Source organism: Leptodactylus fuscus, chromosome 3 (assembly GCF_031893055.1).
Source record: "Leptodactylus fuscus isolate aLepFus1 chromosome 3, aLepFus1.hap2, whole genome shotgun sequence".
In the NCBI taxonomy this organism is placed as follows: domain Eukaryota; kingdom Metazoa; phylum Chordata; class Amphibia; order Anura; family Leptodactylidae; genus Leptodactylus; species Leptodactylus fuscus.
In genome coordinates, this window is record NC_134267.1 from 39,696,122 (window position 1) to 39,710,605 (window position 14,484).

The following is a 14,484-nucleotide window of genomic DNA, read 5'->3' on the forward strand; positions in this document are numbered from 1 at the left end:
GTCCTGGGGTGTAAAGAAAATTTTAACAGCTCTACGGGATAGGTCAGAAGGACTGTAATAACAAATAACAACATAACTACCAATTAATTTTTCTTCTGCAATTCAGTGAAAACATTCAACGCGTATTTTACAATTCCGTAACAGGTTGTACCATACAAACATAATCAGACAATAATTAGACATAATCTGTCAGGCTTGTCATGAATAATAGATGTGTCATGAATAATAGCTTCTTTTTTTTTTTTTACAGTGTATAATACAAGCAGTTAGGAGCGAATGACTCGAAAATTAGCTCCGCCGAAAATTTGGAGAAACCCATTTATCTCTGATTTTTCAATAGCCAAATTCCAATAATGTGAATGACCTCTAGAGGCATTCTTGTGATTCCTTTCATCTCCCAAATTTCAATGCAATGTCATTAAAAAGAGCTACAATGTAACAAAAGGGTGTTCTTTTTCTTTGCAAAATAGAAAAAATTGCGAGCCAAAAAATAATTTACCATGCAAGTGGGAGGTAAGAAACACAAGAGTCTTGTGGGAGCGAGAACAAAAAAAATCCAAGCTAATAAATACATTTGCATAACTCAGGATTCGAGATAAGAGATTTTATAAGGCTGTGTTCCCATCTGTGTCAGATGCCAATTAGGAGTCTCCATTGCATATTCCAACAAAAATCAAGGACAAAAAAATTCCTGGGTACCGTGCTGCTTTGTCCGGAAAAACGGCGGACATTATAAGACTAGGTACTGTCAGGGTCTGGGGTTGCTAGATGGGGTGGCATCAGGGGTGAACCTACCCCTTTCGCCGCCCGAACAGGGCGAACGACAGAAAGCCGCCCCCCCCCCGGGAGGAGGGGCGTGGTGGGGGCGTGGCTGAGTGAAGGGGGCAGGGCGAAATGGAGGGCGGGGCTTAGCGCCATTCACAGGCAGAGAGCAGGCACAGAGAGTACTTGCTCTCTGCCTGAGCGTGAGGGGAGGCTGCTGGAGCAGCGCTGCTTCAGTGGCCTCCCAATCCACCTCTTGGTGCTAAGCCAGTCCAGGACAGCTTGTCCTGGACTGGCTTAGGAAAGGAAAAATGCCGCCCTCCCTGGGGTCCTGACATAGCGTCGCCTGAAGTGGTCGCTTCAGGTCGCCTCATGGGAGGTGCGGCGCTGGGTGGCATAGACACACAAGTCCAGTTTCTTTTAGTTCAAAACAAAGGTAGAGTTTATTTTCACTCAAAAAGGTAGTGCAGCAACAAAGGAAACAACACAAAAATAAATCCCTGCCCGGCTAGGCTCTAACTAAACATAGAATACGTTACCTCACCTAGAATAACAGAAATCCAAAAAAAAACTGTAGAATCATTCAGGACACAGCTCCAAAAATATGACCTCTCTGTTGGCTCTCCAGCCAAACTCTGCCCACAGTCTGCTGTTGGAGCTGGCTTCTTAAGCCTCCTTGATGAGCAGACTCTCTGCTGCTGAGTCGCTGCCGGAACATCCCCAAAGTGTGGACTGGAGGGGGGAGGAATGACAGGTCCCACTACCAATCCTACCTGTCATTCCTAAAAATCCAGCCCAATACTGAGCATTTACCAAAATGCTCAGCAGACGAAAGTTGTCTGCTGAGAACAAAAATTCCTGGAGTTTTCTCATCTTACCCACCTGAGTAGTCTGGGTGAGACGTACACCCCCTCCATTACCTGACCAGCCATCGGCTTACAGTACACAGCCAAATACGCCTGAGATTCCGCTTAAATTGGTGGAGAGAAAAGTCCTACAAGCAGAATCTCTGCGTATCCCATTATAGTAACTGGGGTCCATGGGCTTCTGTGAGTAACCACTTTTTTAGGCGGACAGGGTTTCCACATGCGGACCCAGTGGATGGAAACCGAGCACTAGTGAGAACCTAGCCTGAGGGATAACTGACAAACCCCATTATATTGCAGTCAATGAGGTCCATCAGAATCCATTTGTGTCCATCAAATGATAGATTTGTTTCCATCAAATTTTTAGGTTTTCTGTAACAGAAGAGAAAAATCTAAATTCTGAAAGAGATGCAAACACAACTTAATTAATCTCATTATAGAAAAATGCCTTTTTCTCCACTCCTGCCTCCTGCACTGATCCTCTTTGTTAGCTAAGGCCCTACTCACATCTGCATTCGGTATTCCAAATGGAAACTTATACGCATAAAAAAGTGGTTACCTAAGGAAAACCTGTGGACTTCATAGTCTACAATGGGGTCCGTGTGGTTTCTGCTCAGTTGCAGTACGAAACATGCAGAGAGAAAAGTCCTGCATGCAGCACTTTTCTCTCCGCATGTTTTGTATGGAAACCTTTCAGGCCCCATTATATTCTATGGGGTTTACAGGTTTCCTTAGGTAACCGCTTTTTTATGTGTATAGGTTCGGGGGATCCCCAATCGAACTTCCCGAACAGAAACCCGTACGCAGATGTGAACCGGGCCCAAGACTACTCTATTGAGCTCCACTTCTTCTCAGGCAGTGACATCACATTTATTAGTCAGATGGCCATGCTGTGGCTCAGTCCCATGTAGATGAATAAAGCTGTAATATCAAGCACAGCCACAATACAATGTACGGTGCTGTGAACGGTAAGTAGTGGAGACAGACAAATCAATATAACAGTCTTGGATAATCCTTTTCATTCAGTGAGATCCGCAGATGAAACAGATTTTCAGCTTCACTGGTTACAGCAGCTGCCCATAGAAGTCTATAGAGAGGAGGATCAGGAGGGAGCAACTGCAAAAGAGAGTGCCCCACACACAGAAAAGCTGCTGCATCTAGTAAGTGTTCTGTCTTACCATAGTTGAGTCTACACTCTCACTACTGCTTTATTAAATGCTGCTCCAAATAGATAGGAAATCATATAGGAAATACAGAGGGGGAATAGTAATCTTTAGGTTTTTAGTGGATACAGGTATAATACTACATACACAGTCTAGTCATATTAATGTGACCACCGCCTACTTTTGACATCAACATTAAATAACCAATCGCAGAAGGCACGTGTCATCAGCCATCTGGGTGCACTCATCATTGTGGAAGGCACGATGGAGCAGCACAAGTATGCATCTATCCTTGCGGACCATGTTCACCCCTACATGCAAATTGTTTTTCCTCAGGATGATGGCATCTACCAGCAGGACAATGCGACGTAGCATAAAGCTCGCAGTGTACGTGCGTGGTTCGAGGAGCAACAGGATGATTTTACCGTACTCCCTTGGCCAGCAAATTCCCCAGACTTGAACCCAATCGAGAATCTGTGGGACCACCTCGATCGGATTGTTGACGCCATGGATGCTCAACCGCATAACCTAGCACAGCTGGACACGGCACTGGAGTCGGCATGGCCCAACATCCCAGTGACATCATCACAACATCCCCTCTCTTCCTGCACGTCTCGCAGCGGTCCGCTCTGCCAAAGGGGGTTATTCTAGATTTTGACAGGTGGTCACATGAATGTAACAGGACTGTATACCTATGACGGTGTGATATGTATCATAGTATCTGCTTACAATGTAGCCGTATTCTCCTGTTCATTACCACCCTATTGGGCAGACACATATTGACAGAGAAATACAGCATTGCATCAGGATAATTGTGGGTATTTACAGGCCCCTTCCATAGCAGCTTGTATACAGTGTAGGGAGTCCTTCTAATAGGTTTGCAGTGAATTAGGATGGAGCTGTTGAACAGTTTCCATGGTAACCGAAGTAAGAAAACGGTAAAAGAACACAAAGTGAAGGGACAGAACCTAAGTTTTCAGTTCATGACTCCATCAGGAGGCGAACAACATTGGATGTGAATTTTAGAAACTCTCTTTACAAATATAAGTCTAGATGATCGACATCGTAACGTTTGCCATAAATAACGTCCATCGAATACACAATAATAAGACTAGGTCACAAGAAAACACAAAGCAGGGTGGCTTGGATGGCGACCAGAACCTCTGCCGTTTGTAGTAATATCTATGTTTTTCCATTTACCTAAATATTTTTTTTGGATTTACTTTACTTACACTTATTTTATTTCTAATAGGGCACAGGGGGCTGCGGGTCAGTACTAATAGGGAACCCAAGGAAATGCAGAGGCCATCCCCATTGGATAGTGCACCCATGTTTTTGGGATCGGTCAAGGCTACAGAAGCTTTATGTCTCCAGTCCGAGAACATACAGACCTTCCCTTCAATGAAAAATTGTCCTTTAGTTTTGGATGAGACTCAGACCTCGCTGAGATGGATGACGTAGGTAATAAAGGGAATGAGCTGCAGCGATGGTCACCATGTGGGCTTATTTAGTTTGTATACAGGAGGGGGTGATTTTCACCAAAATTTAGGGGGATACTAGCTGCATGTGTTTTGGAGGGTAATTGCCAGGGGGCAACAACAATGTGCTCTACAGAACCTTTTATAGGGTATTTAGATACCAGGCTAGGGCAGTAAATGTAATGTGTGCCGGATCTATTACTCAGGCAAGAGACTTCAAAGATTTATCTAATCTTATTTATCATTTATAGAAACTGTTCATAGAAGTGTTAATGTTCCCCAGAACCCACAATATCAACCCAGCACGAAAGACACGGTGGGTTAGGGTCCCCTTGTGAATTTGTGCCTCAGTTGCCAAGATATCCATGTTTTATCAATATATAAATTGTCTCTACGGAACAGCAAAGGTATGGCTACTTACCTGTTTGGAGCAATGGCAATGTGTTACGTCCACACCTGTTCGAACTTCTGCGACATCTGCTCGTACGCTGCGGCACAGGAGTTCTGTTTAGTTTTTATTCTTGTGCTCTGTCTGAACACTGCTCTATTCTCTCATCTCTATAATTGATTTCCCACCACTCCCATCTCCTGCACCTTGTTTCCCTCTGCTCCTCTAATAGTTAATCTTAGCCTAACCTGTGTGATTGACAGCCGATCTGCCAATCAAGTCTGGGGCAGGTTCTGGACTTCCTATAAACAGGTCATCAGCCCACAAAGGTTTGCTGACTATTGTGACTTGTGGTTAAGTTGTTCTCTCACTATTGTATTGTATTTCTGACTTCTGACCTCTGGTTTTCCTTGTAACTTCTCTTCAGGATTTCGATTTGGTACTGCTTTGTCTCTCTGGTTTTGACCCTTTGGCTCACTGACTTTGCTTTTGTGTTGTTTTGTCTTGTCTTGTTCTGTGTAATCACTTGTGCAGAGATGGGATTGTCGCCCAGTTGTCCCTGTCTTTAGGACAGTTGTGGCAAGTAGGTAGTGACAGGGGCTGGAGTCGAGTGTAGGACTCACTGTCTTTGTCTTTCCCTTCCTCCCTGGTTTCAGCCGCAGTACTAGGGAATTGCTCAACTAGGATTTCCAATACACAATGTCCTTGTTGCTCCAAAGAGCTCATTTGCATATTGACAAAAGCTGAGATATTTCGGCAACAGAGGCAGCAATCCACAAGGTGAAAATGGTTTGATTCTGGTAACCCTATCTATCTGCAGGGTGAGGTGATATGCTGTTTCTGGTGACAGGTTCCCCTAACGTCATGACATGACATATATTTCTTTTTTTTTTGTCCTAACATTTGTTGTTACTAGATTTTCACCAACCAATCATTTATCTGAAGAAGTATCAATGGAGGGAACGATGAACATGGAGTAAGGCGTATACACATAGAGTACACTGTACAATACACTACAGTCCATTACAATACAAGGCTTCAAGTAGTAAATGGAAATGTGTCATGACCGTTGGATGGGAATTACAGGTCACAGGAGTCACCCAAGGAGAAACCTGTTGTCTGCCTGGAGTCAGCGCGGATGTGTCTTTTTCCTGTGTAAGTCTCTTGGCAAATTCTTACATTTTTGTCTTGCCTTCCTGTAGGTTATGATTACACAACCTTTGTCTCTAGATACTGCGGTAATGAACGAGAATTCCCAGTCGATAGTTCGGATATTGCTTACTATGGAGAGGGTTTATATAACCCAATGCTAGCTCTCTCTCTCCATATATATGTGTATAGATACATATATCCTCTATGGCAGGATTTCAGTATTTCTATAGTGAGATTAGTCCAGCCTCTGCGGCCTGACAGAAACCAGATGGACCTCAATATAAGTCAATGGGATACGCCAGGATTACTTAAAAATGGATCTGTCATGACTCTGTGGAAGCCATGACACTTGTGTGATACAATGGCACTATTAATCCATTTCTAATAACTGCCCATAGTGGCCAATTGGGCTCGTTCACTTTAATAAGTGTTATCTGTTCTTATCACATGACCATGGACTGTATATCACATGACCATGGACTGTATATTACATGACCATGGATTGTACATCATATGACCATGGACTGTACATCACATGACCATGGACTGTATATCACATGACCATGGACTGTATATCACATGACCATGGACTGTATATCACATGACCATGGACCTTATATCACATGACCATGGACTGATTGCTATCCAATGAAAATAAACAATAAATGACATCAAGCAGAGATCTAGAAAACTGAGAGGAATGGATACAGAACGTATATGGTAAAATTGTACAACTTCTCATTATACAAACAAGAACATTTATTCATTTATTTTGCTGGACCTGGACAAATCCTTTAAATGTGATTTCTTAACCAGCTGTACAAAACAAACTATATGAGAAGACAATCTGATATAGAGAGCAGAGCGTCCACTCTGTCTCATACAATGCATAGGAAACTAGAACTTTGCTTACACCATAGTAATTAATCACCGGGAACATAGAAATCATGAAGCTCTCAGAATGAAGAGGAGACATAATGAATAAATTACAAGATTTCAAAGGCCGGTGGAAGAGCAAACAGAATTAATAGGATGAAAAACTCAGATTCAGTGAGTAAAGAAAATGAATTAAATGTCACATTTGATAAACCAAATAAAAAACAAAGATTACACAAGTAATGTGGTGGCACCTAGAATCAAGCCGAAGTCATTGAAGAAGCAGATTTTATGCAACTTAGAGAAGGTTTCTACGATTCCCTGTATATATTTATACTACATGGGGCTCAGTAAGGAGACTACAATGAGCTGGTATAAAGGAGCCAAAGCTGGAACATGCACTGATGTCCATTGGGACATGCACTGATCCACTAATAAACCTCTTAGGATATTCAGTAGATATTGAGATATAGTAGGTATTACTAAAATAAGTTAAAAACCTGACCCAAACCATAGATGAGACATTGTGTGCCTTGTGTGAACACGTTCTCTCGCAGCATTGGGCCGCCCCAGTGCAGTTTCAGTGCTACGAATGAACTCATTTGCATACTGAAGAAAACCCGGTTTTCTAGCGAACGGCGGGGCAGAGAAGACATCTAAAGTTAGGAGACGAATAGCCTTTCTTAAGGATATTCTGACGTGTTATCGAGAAAAAAAGGGTATCCAATGATAGGATGCCTTTAAATTCAATGGCAGTGAATGGGGGCTATTAACATGACTGTTAATTTGAGGGTCCTTCAAAATATAGGTCATGTCCTATTTGAGGCCATTATCACATAACTCTCCATGGAATGAATGCATGGGGGATTCCTGAAAAACGGTGTCCCTTGATTGCAAGATGGACGATAAATATGGATGCCTTAGGTGACAAATAGCTGTCAGGACCAGCTATTGAATCACTACTGATGTGATATCCTGGTAAGTTCTATAATTGGAATCCGCCATTAAGCAATGTATCGGTAGATGTCCCAGTAACACAGATAAGCAATAGGACATCTATTCAGCTCCCTCCGCCGCACTTCACTATTAATATCTGATTGATCTTACCATCTTTGTCACTTCATCTTTCAGCAAGATCCAATATCTTCCTATACAGTAACAAACATTCCCTGTACAGTAACAAGTACAGCTCATTATATCCCTCACAATGGCCCGAACCTGCCCATGTATGGTAAGACTAAGTCCCAATTTGATCTACAATATACAAACCCACAAGGAATCATCATAAAACAAAAAAACAGGACAACATTCAGAATTTTGAACGGAAAAATAAGGGGAAAAATGTGACATCGCATATTATATTCACCAAGGCAACAGAGTAGATAAGTAGATATTAGATCATAGATATTCTGTATTTTCACTTGTAAATCCATATCAAAACAACAGGATAGATAGAAGCCTAGTATCGAGAATAAGACACAAAAACATTGTATCAGTATGTATCAGTATGTGACCAGCTTAATCCCACATCCTTTATGTGCCATGTTCTACCCACCATACATTTTCCCTATCTTGAAAATAAAAAATTATAAAAAAGATACAAATAAAGAAATATTTATTTTAAAAAAAGTAAAAAATGAAATCAATTTATAAAATAAATAGTATAAAACACTGAATAAAATAAAACACAAATTTGCCAAAGCGTAGATCCAATATGGTGTCCAATGTCCCAAATTAATAGTTAATACAATCACAAAGAAATTAAAAGAAACCAACAAACTTCACAATACTTAAAGGGATTCTACCATTAAAAACTTTTTTTATTTGTCATTGACACGTCGGAATAACCCTAAGAAAGGCTATTCTTCTCCTACCATTAGATGTCTTCTTTGCCCTGCCGTTCAGTTAAAATTCCATTTTCCGTCGGTATGCAAATGATTTCTCTCACAGCACTGGGGTGTCCCCAATGCTGCGAGAGAACTCTCCAGCACAGCCTCCATCTTCTTCAGGAATGTCTTCTTCACCATGTCTTCTTCCGGCGCAGGCGGTGAAACTTGTAGGCCTCGGACAGAGCCGACTGCACATGCCAACGGCCACAAGAAAAATGGCCGCTTACCCAGTAAGTAAGCGGCCATTTTCTTGTGGCCTGTGGGCATACACAGTCGGCTCTGCCCGAGGCCTACAAGTTTCACCGCCTGCGCCAGAAGAAGACGCATGAAGACGACGTTCCAGAAGATGATGTAGGCGGCGCTGGAGAGTTCTCTTGCAGCATTGGGGATGCCCCCAGTGCTGTTTGAGTGCTGGGGCCTGTCCCCAGTGCTGCAAGAGAACTCGTTTGCATATCGAAGGAAAACGGAATTTTAACCGATCGGCGGGGCGAAGAAGACATCTAAAGGTAGGAGAAGAATAGCCTTTCTTAAGGCTATTCCGACGTGTCAATGACAAAAAAAAAAAGTTTTTAATTGTAGAATCCCTTTTTTAAAAAAAGCTACAGGAGAACTAGAGTTTTCTGACATGCTCTTTCCTCAGGTGTCAGCCATTCTCATTTTAAAGAAAAAGAAACTAGATGACACAGCAGATGAAAAGAGAAGAAGTAAAAACTGCAATAACCACTCTTTATGACTGGCTGCGCTGTTGATACACAAATAAAAGGAATTATCAAGGAATGAACACTTGTACCGGATTCTATCATCATCTGTTGTCTTGGTTTTTTGAAGGATTATCTCATCAGACAACACTTTTTTAATATGAAATTGCCTTGGCGATCATTTGATCCTTGTCACCCATAACCTTCATCTGGCCATACTATATAGTAATACATTCTGGATATTGAAGGGAAGTAATATATAGTTGTAATGAAAGCTGGTCATGTAAATACACAGGTATAGATTTACAGAGGTTGTCTCCTGAAGACAAACACTGTCCATATGCCTGTTTAGGACATATGGACATCATAGAGGGTGGTCTTCTCTTCAGCATTCCATCTCCATGAGACAGAACAATCAGTCACTCTGTCGAAGCAGCTCATGTCCTGTCTTAGTTACATTACAAGAATGGCTACTTAGTTGAGTAGCCAGAATGTAATACTACGTCCCTGTAGAGGAGATGCCCGGTTGGCTGTGGTATCCCCTAGCATTTGTTTGCTTGGGGTGCCAGAAGCGGGACCTGGGGTGTTCAGCTGAATGCCCAGGAGACCATTAATGAATGGGGTTCACCTGGGAGTGGTTCTTTGTTAGTGATTTCCTCTCTTGGATAATAGAGGTTTAGTGAGACAACTTCTATAATACCAGTTCAGATGAATGCAAACTGAAGAACCGAACCAAATATTCTCATGTGCATGAAGATAAACCTTCCACTGTTAATTTGTCAATGAGTTACATCACCCTTATAAAAACACTGGGTCTTTTGCCTCAGACCCGGGCACACAAAAAATCTTTACAGAAAATAAACTGTATTACCTTGTTTTGATCCACCCAGTGCAGGAAAAATCCATTAGGATCCATCTTGAGGACAACAGGGTAAACAAGATTCGAGTCCTAGAATGAATATTAAAAAAATGTCACTAAGGTTGTAATTATAAATGAACAACATCAAGTACTTGTGTATTTTAGGAATCTAAGGCCTGGTTCACATCTACGTTCATTTGGGGACCCCCCGAACGTAATACTGAACGCATTAAAAAGCGGTGAGCAATGAAAGAACACATACCCCATAGACTATGGGTCCATGAGATTTCCGCGTGATGTCCGCACGAGTCAAGAACTACTTTCCCCTCCGCATGATTCGTGCAGATACCACGTGGAAAACACACGGACCTCATTGTAGTCTATGGGATCCGTGTGCTTTCATTACTCACTGCTTTTTAATGCGTTCAGTAGTCTGTTTGGGGGTCCCCATGCGGACTCCCTGAACGAAATATCGAACGCAGATGTGAACGAGGCCTTAGTATATGAGCTCCTTCTGCAGTCAACATCTTAAGGTTTCTACGACTACTAGACAAACATCTCTGGCTGAGAGTGGGGTATCTAAACCCTGCAGAACTTCAGTCTGTGCCTGTGATTGTTCAGTGCAGTTGGGCTCTTACGATGACCTTTCATACTGATCTTATGGCTCTGACTGCTCGCCACTTCTCCTGGTTTCGGTTTCTGAGTTGAAATTGGCATTGACTTCTTGGTATTGACTTCTATCTTGGACTACATCTATGGTCCAATATTATTTTTTGGCTTCTATAGACTCTCCTGGCACAATCCTGGTTAGTTTGGTTCTCCCTTTGCCCTGGTAACTGGTTTAGTTCTTTATTTCAGGTGTAAAATAGAAAAACCATACTTACCTGTCTCCTGCTTGCTGATTTCTGCTGCCGATGTCCGTTTCGTCTCATGTCTACGACACACTGCTGGAGTTCCCAAGCTCCACATGACCACTGAGACCAATCTGTACCCTCAGCGCTCGCTCATAAGGAACTGGCTGAGGATACTGATTAATCTCAATGATCACAAGGGGTGGAGGACTACCGGCAAGACCGAATGGACACCAGCGGCGGTAATAGTTCCTGACCTCCACAGGGGTTGGTTCTATTTCCAATATCCAAAAGGGACAGAAGGCCTTGGGTCAAAAGTAGGGACTGTTCCTCCAACAGAGGGACACATGGGAGGTAGTAGATTCGAGTTCACCTCTAAAAGCTCCGATTTCCTATTCACACCATGAAAATATATTGGAAATTTCCCACTGAAGTAAAACATGGGCGCACTGAAGCAGTGACACTGGAGCGATGGATAGGAGGGTATTGGTTATTATATTAGTTTGACACATTTCCTACTTTTAGTCCATTTTGTTAAATCTCTGACATCCCCTTTAATCCCACATGCATCACTTTCGGAGCGCCCCCGTATGATTTACAGAATGATTAAATGTACATGACACGGATTGCAAGTGACAACAGGATAAATCAGCGGCCGCTGTAATGGACACACGGCTACCTAGCACAGTACTGAGAGACTAAAGTGATTTATGTAAGAAGTCCGCAGTGCTCACATCCCTAAGGAGGATTCAATTGTCCAGAATAACTGCATTGTCAGGTACCTGTCCTCACACATTATAAATAAAAATGGACATATATCTATCCGTGCTGAGCTGCAAAATGCAAGCACTTCCAGTGAACCTATATCAATCATAAGAGCCCTGCAAAGTCAGTATATAGGGGACGTATAGTTCACACTGACAACTGCTTATAGCACTTTGTATGGCAGTGGCATAGATAGCAAAGAGAGTACCCCATAGCAGTTATCATAATGGGTCCCTCAGTAGAACAGGGGCATAGTCATGGGGGGGTTCAGAGGGGCAACAACAAGCCACTTGTATGTATTGAGATACTGAGTAAGGGTAGGGAACTGAACTTTTGCCCTGGGTAAAGGTAAGCCTGACCAGCTCTGCACCGGAAGTCACCCAGAAAACAGGACCTGGTGTTAATTTCCCCTTCCACACCTTTTCATGATGCTTGGACTTTGTAGAAGGGAATGCAGCGGAGGTTCTCATGGATGGATCACTTTTCTACATGGACTTCATAGAAGCTGCCCAGTCTGCCTCTGTCTCTACCTAATCCCTTTAAGATGTTCAACAGATATAGATAAAGCGGCTTAGCAGTGTGTGAACTCCAACAGCACCATAGGCCATGGTTTGCTATACCTCTGTGACTATAACCTGAAGGATCAATACAAAGAATGCCTAACTCCATACGCATTATACGTATGATAAGGAAATATTCTTCCAATACTTTATGGACTTTGATGGGTGCCATATTAGCTGGAGGTTCGTACAATGCTTGTATGGATACCGTATATACTTGTGTACATGAGGCCTTACCCTGTAATAACATGTCCTCTGATCTACAGGAATCATGTTCTGGAGCTGCAGGAGCTCAATAGATTATATATAGTTTAAGTCTGTTCTTTCTACACTTAGGAGTCCAGTAGGCAACCTTCGGCACCCCAGCTGTTGTAAGACTAAAACTCCCAGCAGGCATACTTGTTCTGCTGTTCTTGGAACTCCCATGGAAGTGAATGGAGCATGTTGGGAGTTGTAGTTTCCCAGCAGCTGGAGGGACGAAGATTTCTGACCCCTGCCCTATACATTTAAGAGGGGAAGCAGTGCTGGAGTCCAAAGTTCAAACCCAGCCAAGGGTAACATCTACATGGGGTTCCTGCATTAGAGGTGTGGGTTTCCTCCCACAATCCACTTAGATTGTGACAATATCCCAGTAGCCCCATAACAGTGAATGACGCCTCGGTCACATACGCGCAGGGGACAACCCTTTTAGTGACAATATAACACAGAATTTCCGATCTATCCAGGCTGGTTGTCTCTCCATTCACAGGTATACCTTACGCAACACTTGCTGAGCCACAATAATATCCGTAGACTTCTAAAAGATGAAAAGGAAAACCCAACCTCATTTCACTACTGAAGATGTTGATATTCCTGCCATCAAATATCGCTTGAAGCAGATACAACAATAACAGACAGACACGTGAAATCTTGTTCCTCACTTCTGCAGTAAAAATTGGGAACATTGTGGGAAAATAATCTATGTTTGAGAAGGTTTATGTTGTTCTTGTAAAAGGAAAGCTCTAGCATACACCCTATAATATGTAGCTTACTGTAAAAAGCTACAATATCTCCAGCAAACAGATGAGGACACTTTGTAGCGCTGCAGTTTCCAAGGTAACAGTAAATAAGGTTACATCTGACACATACTTAGAGAAAAAGCACAAGTTAATAGAAATTAAATGCGGAAATAAAATGTCTACAATGACACCAGTGAATGGGATTCCACCGCCACACATCCAGATATGGCAATAATAAAGCCGCAAAACACCTAGATGGTTGGATGTCCTCCATAGATGGGCAACATGGAATCACGAGATATATTCCATGTGCCATGTAGACATGTAGTAAACTCTGAATCCCTCCATCGATAGGCCCATTAATGCTAATCCAAGACCCTAATTTAGCATTAGCGGGTCATGGGAACATAGCCCTAGACAATATCCAACCGATGATCTTACAAAGTCATTTCTCAACAGAATTTTCAATGGGTCCAGGTGATCAAGTTCCTTGGAGAAATGAGATTTCTTGGGTTTAAGACAAATGTGTAGAATGTAACAACAAAGACCCATCAATGTGGATAATAAGAACGGGTGGGAAGCGGAACAGGGGTCGTGTGGGGGCAGGAATAATATTAGAAGAGGATTTAGGTGGGGCATGCTTAAGCAATAAAAATAACAGGATGGAATGAGTAACATATAAATATCCACCGCTTCTAGTGATGTTCCATATTGGGTCACCCTTAAAGGGAACGTGTCATGCCAAAAATGCAGTTTGATTTTTATACACCATATTAAAGAGCAGAGGAGCTGAGCAGATCGATATATAGTTTTGTGGGAAAAGATTTGGTGTAAGCTGTCACTTCTTGAGAAAGTCTAGGAGGCGGAGCGATCAGTAATTGACAGTCTCCCCTCCCTGTGCATTTGGAGGATGTCAGCCTCCATTTTGGATTCCAGGGCCATGTGCTCCCATGACTGCATCCATTTTACACTCCTCTTTGCTTAGAAAGCCCCCCCCCCATAGCCTTTAATGGGCAATAATGCAACGTCTCTCCAGTTTACAACTTTGCCACCAATCACGTTATTCTAATTATATGAGTCCAACCTGTTCCTTGTCTATGCAATGTATTTAAACTACCTCTTTCCCGCCATTAAAGCAGAACCCGCTATATATACCAGGGATAGGCAACCTTCGGCACT

General features: G+C 42.5%; 1 protein-coding gene across 1 annotated transcript in view; it reads right to left on the minus strand.

Moving 5' to 3' along the window:
* Positions 1–14,484, minus strand: part of PLCB1 (phospholipase C beta 1) — a 480,198-nt gene that overhangs the window by 435,692 nt on the left and 30,022 nt on the right. The window contains exon 2 of the mRNA XM_075267398.1: positions 10,144–10,221. Within this exon, the coding sequence (XP_075123499.1) occupies positions 10,144–10,221 (78 nt within the window). The remainder of the gene's footprint in view (positions 1–10,143; positions 10,222–14,484) is intronic.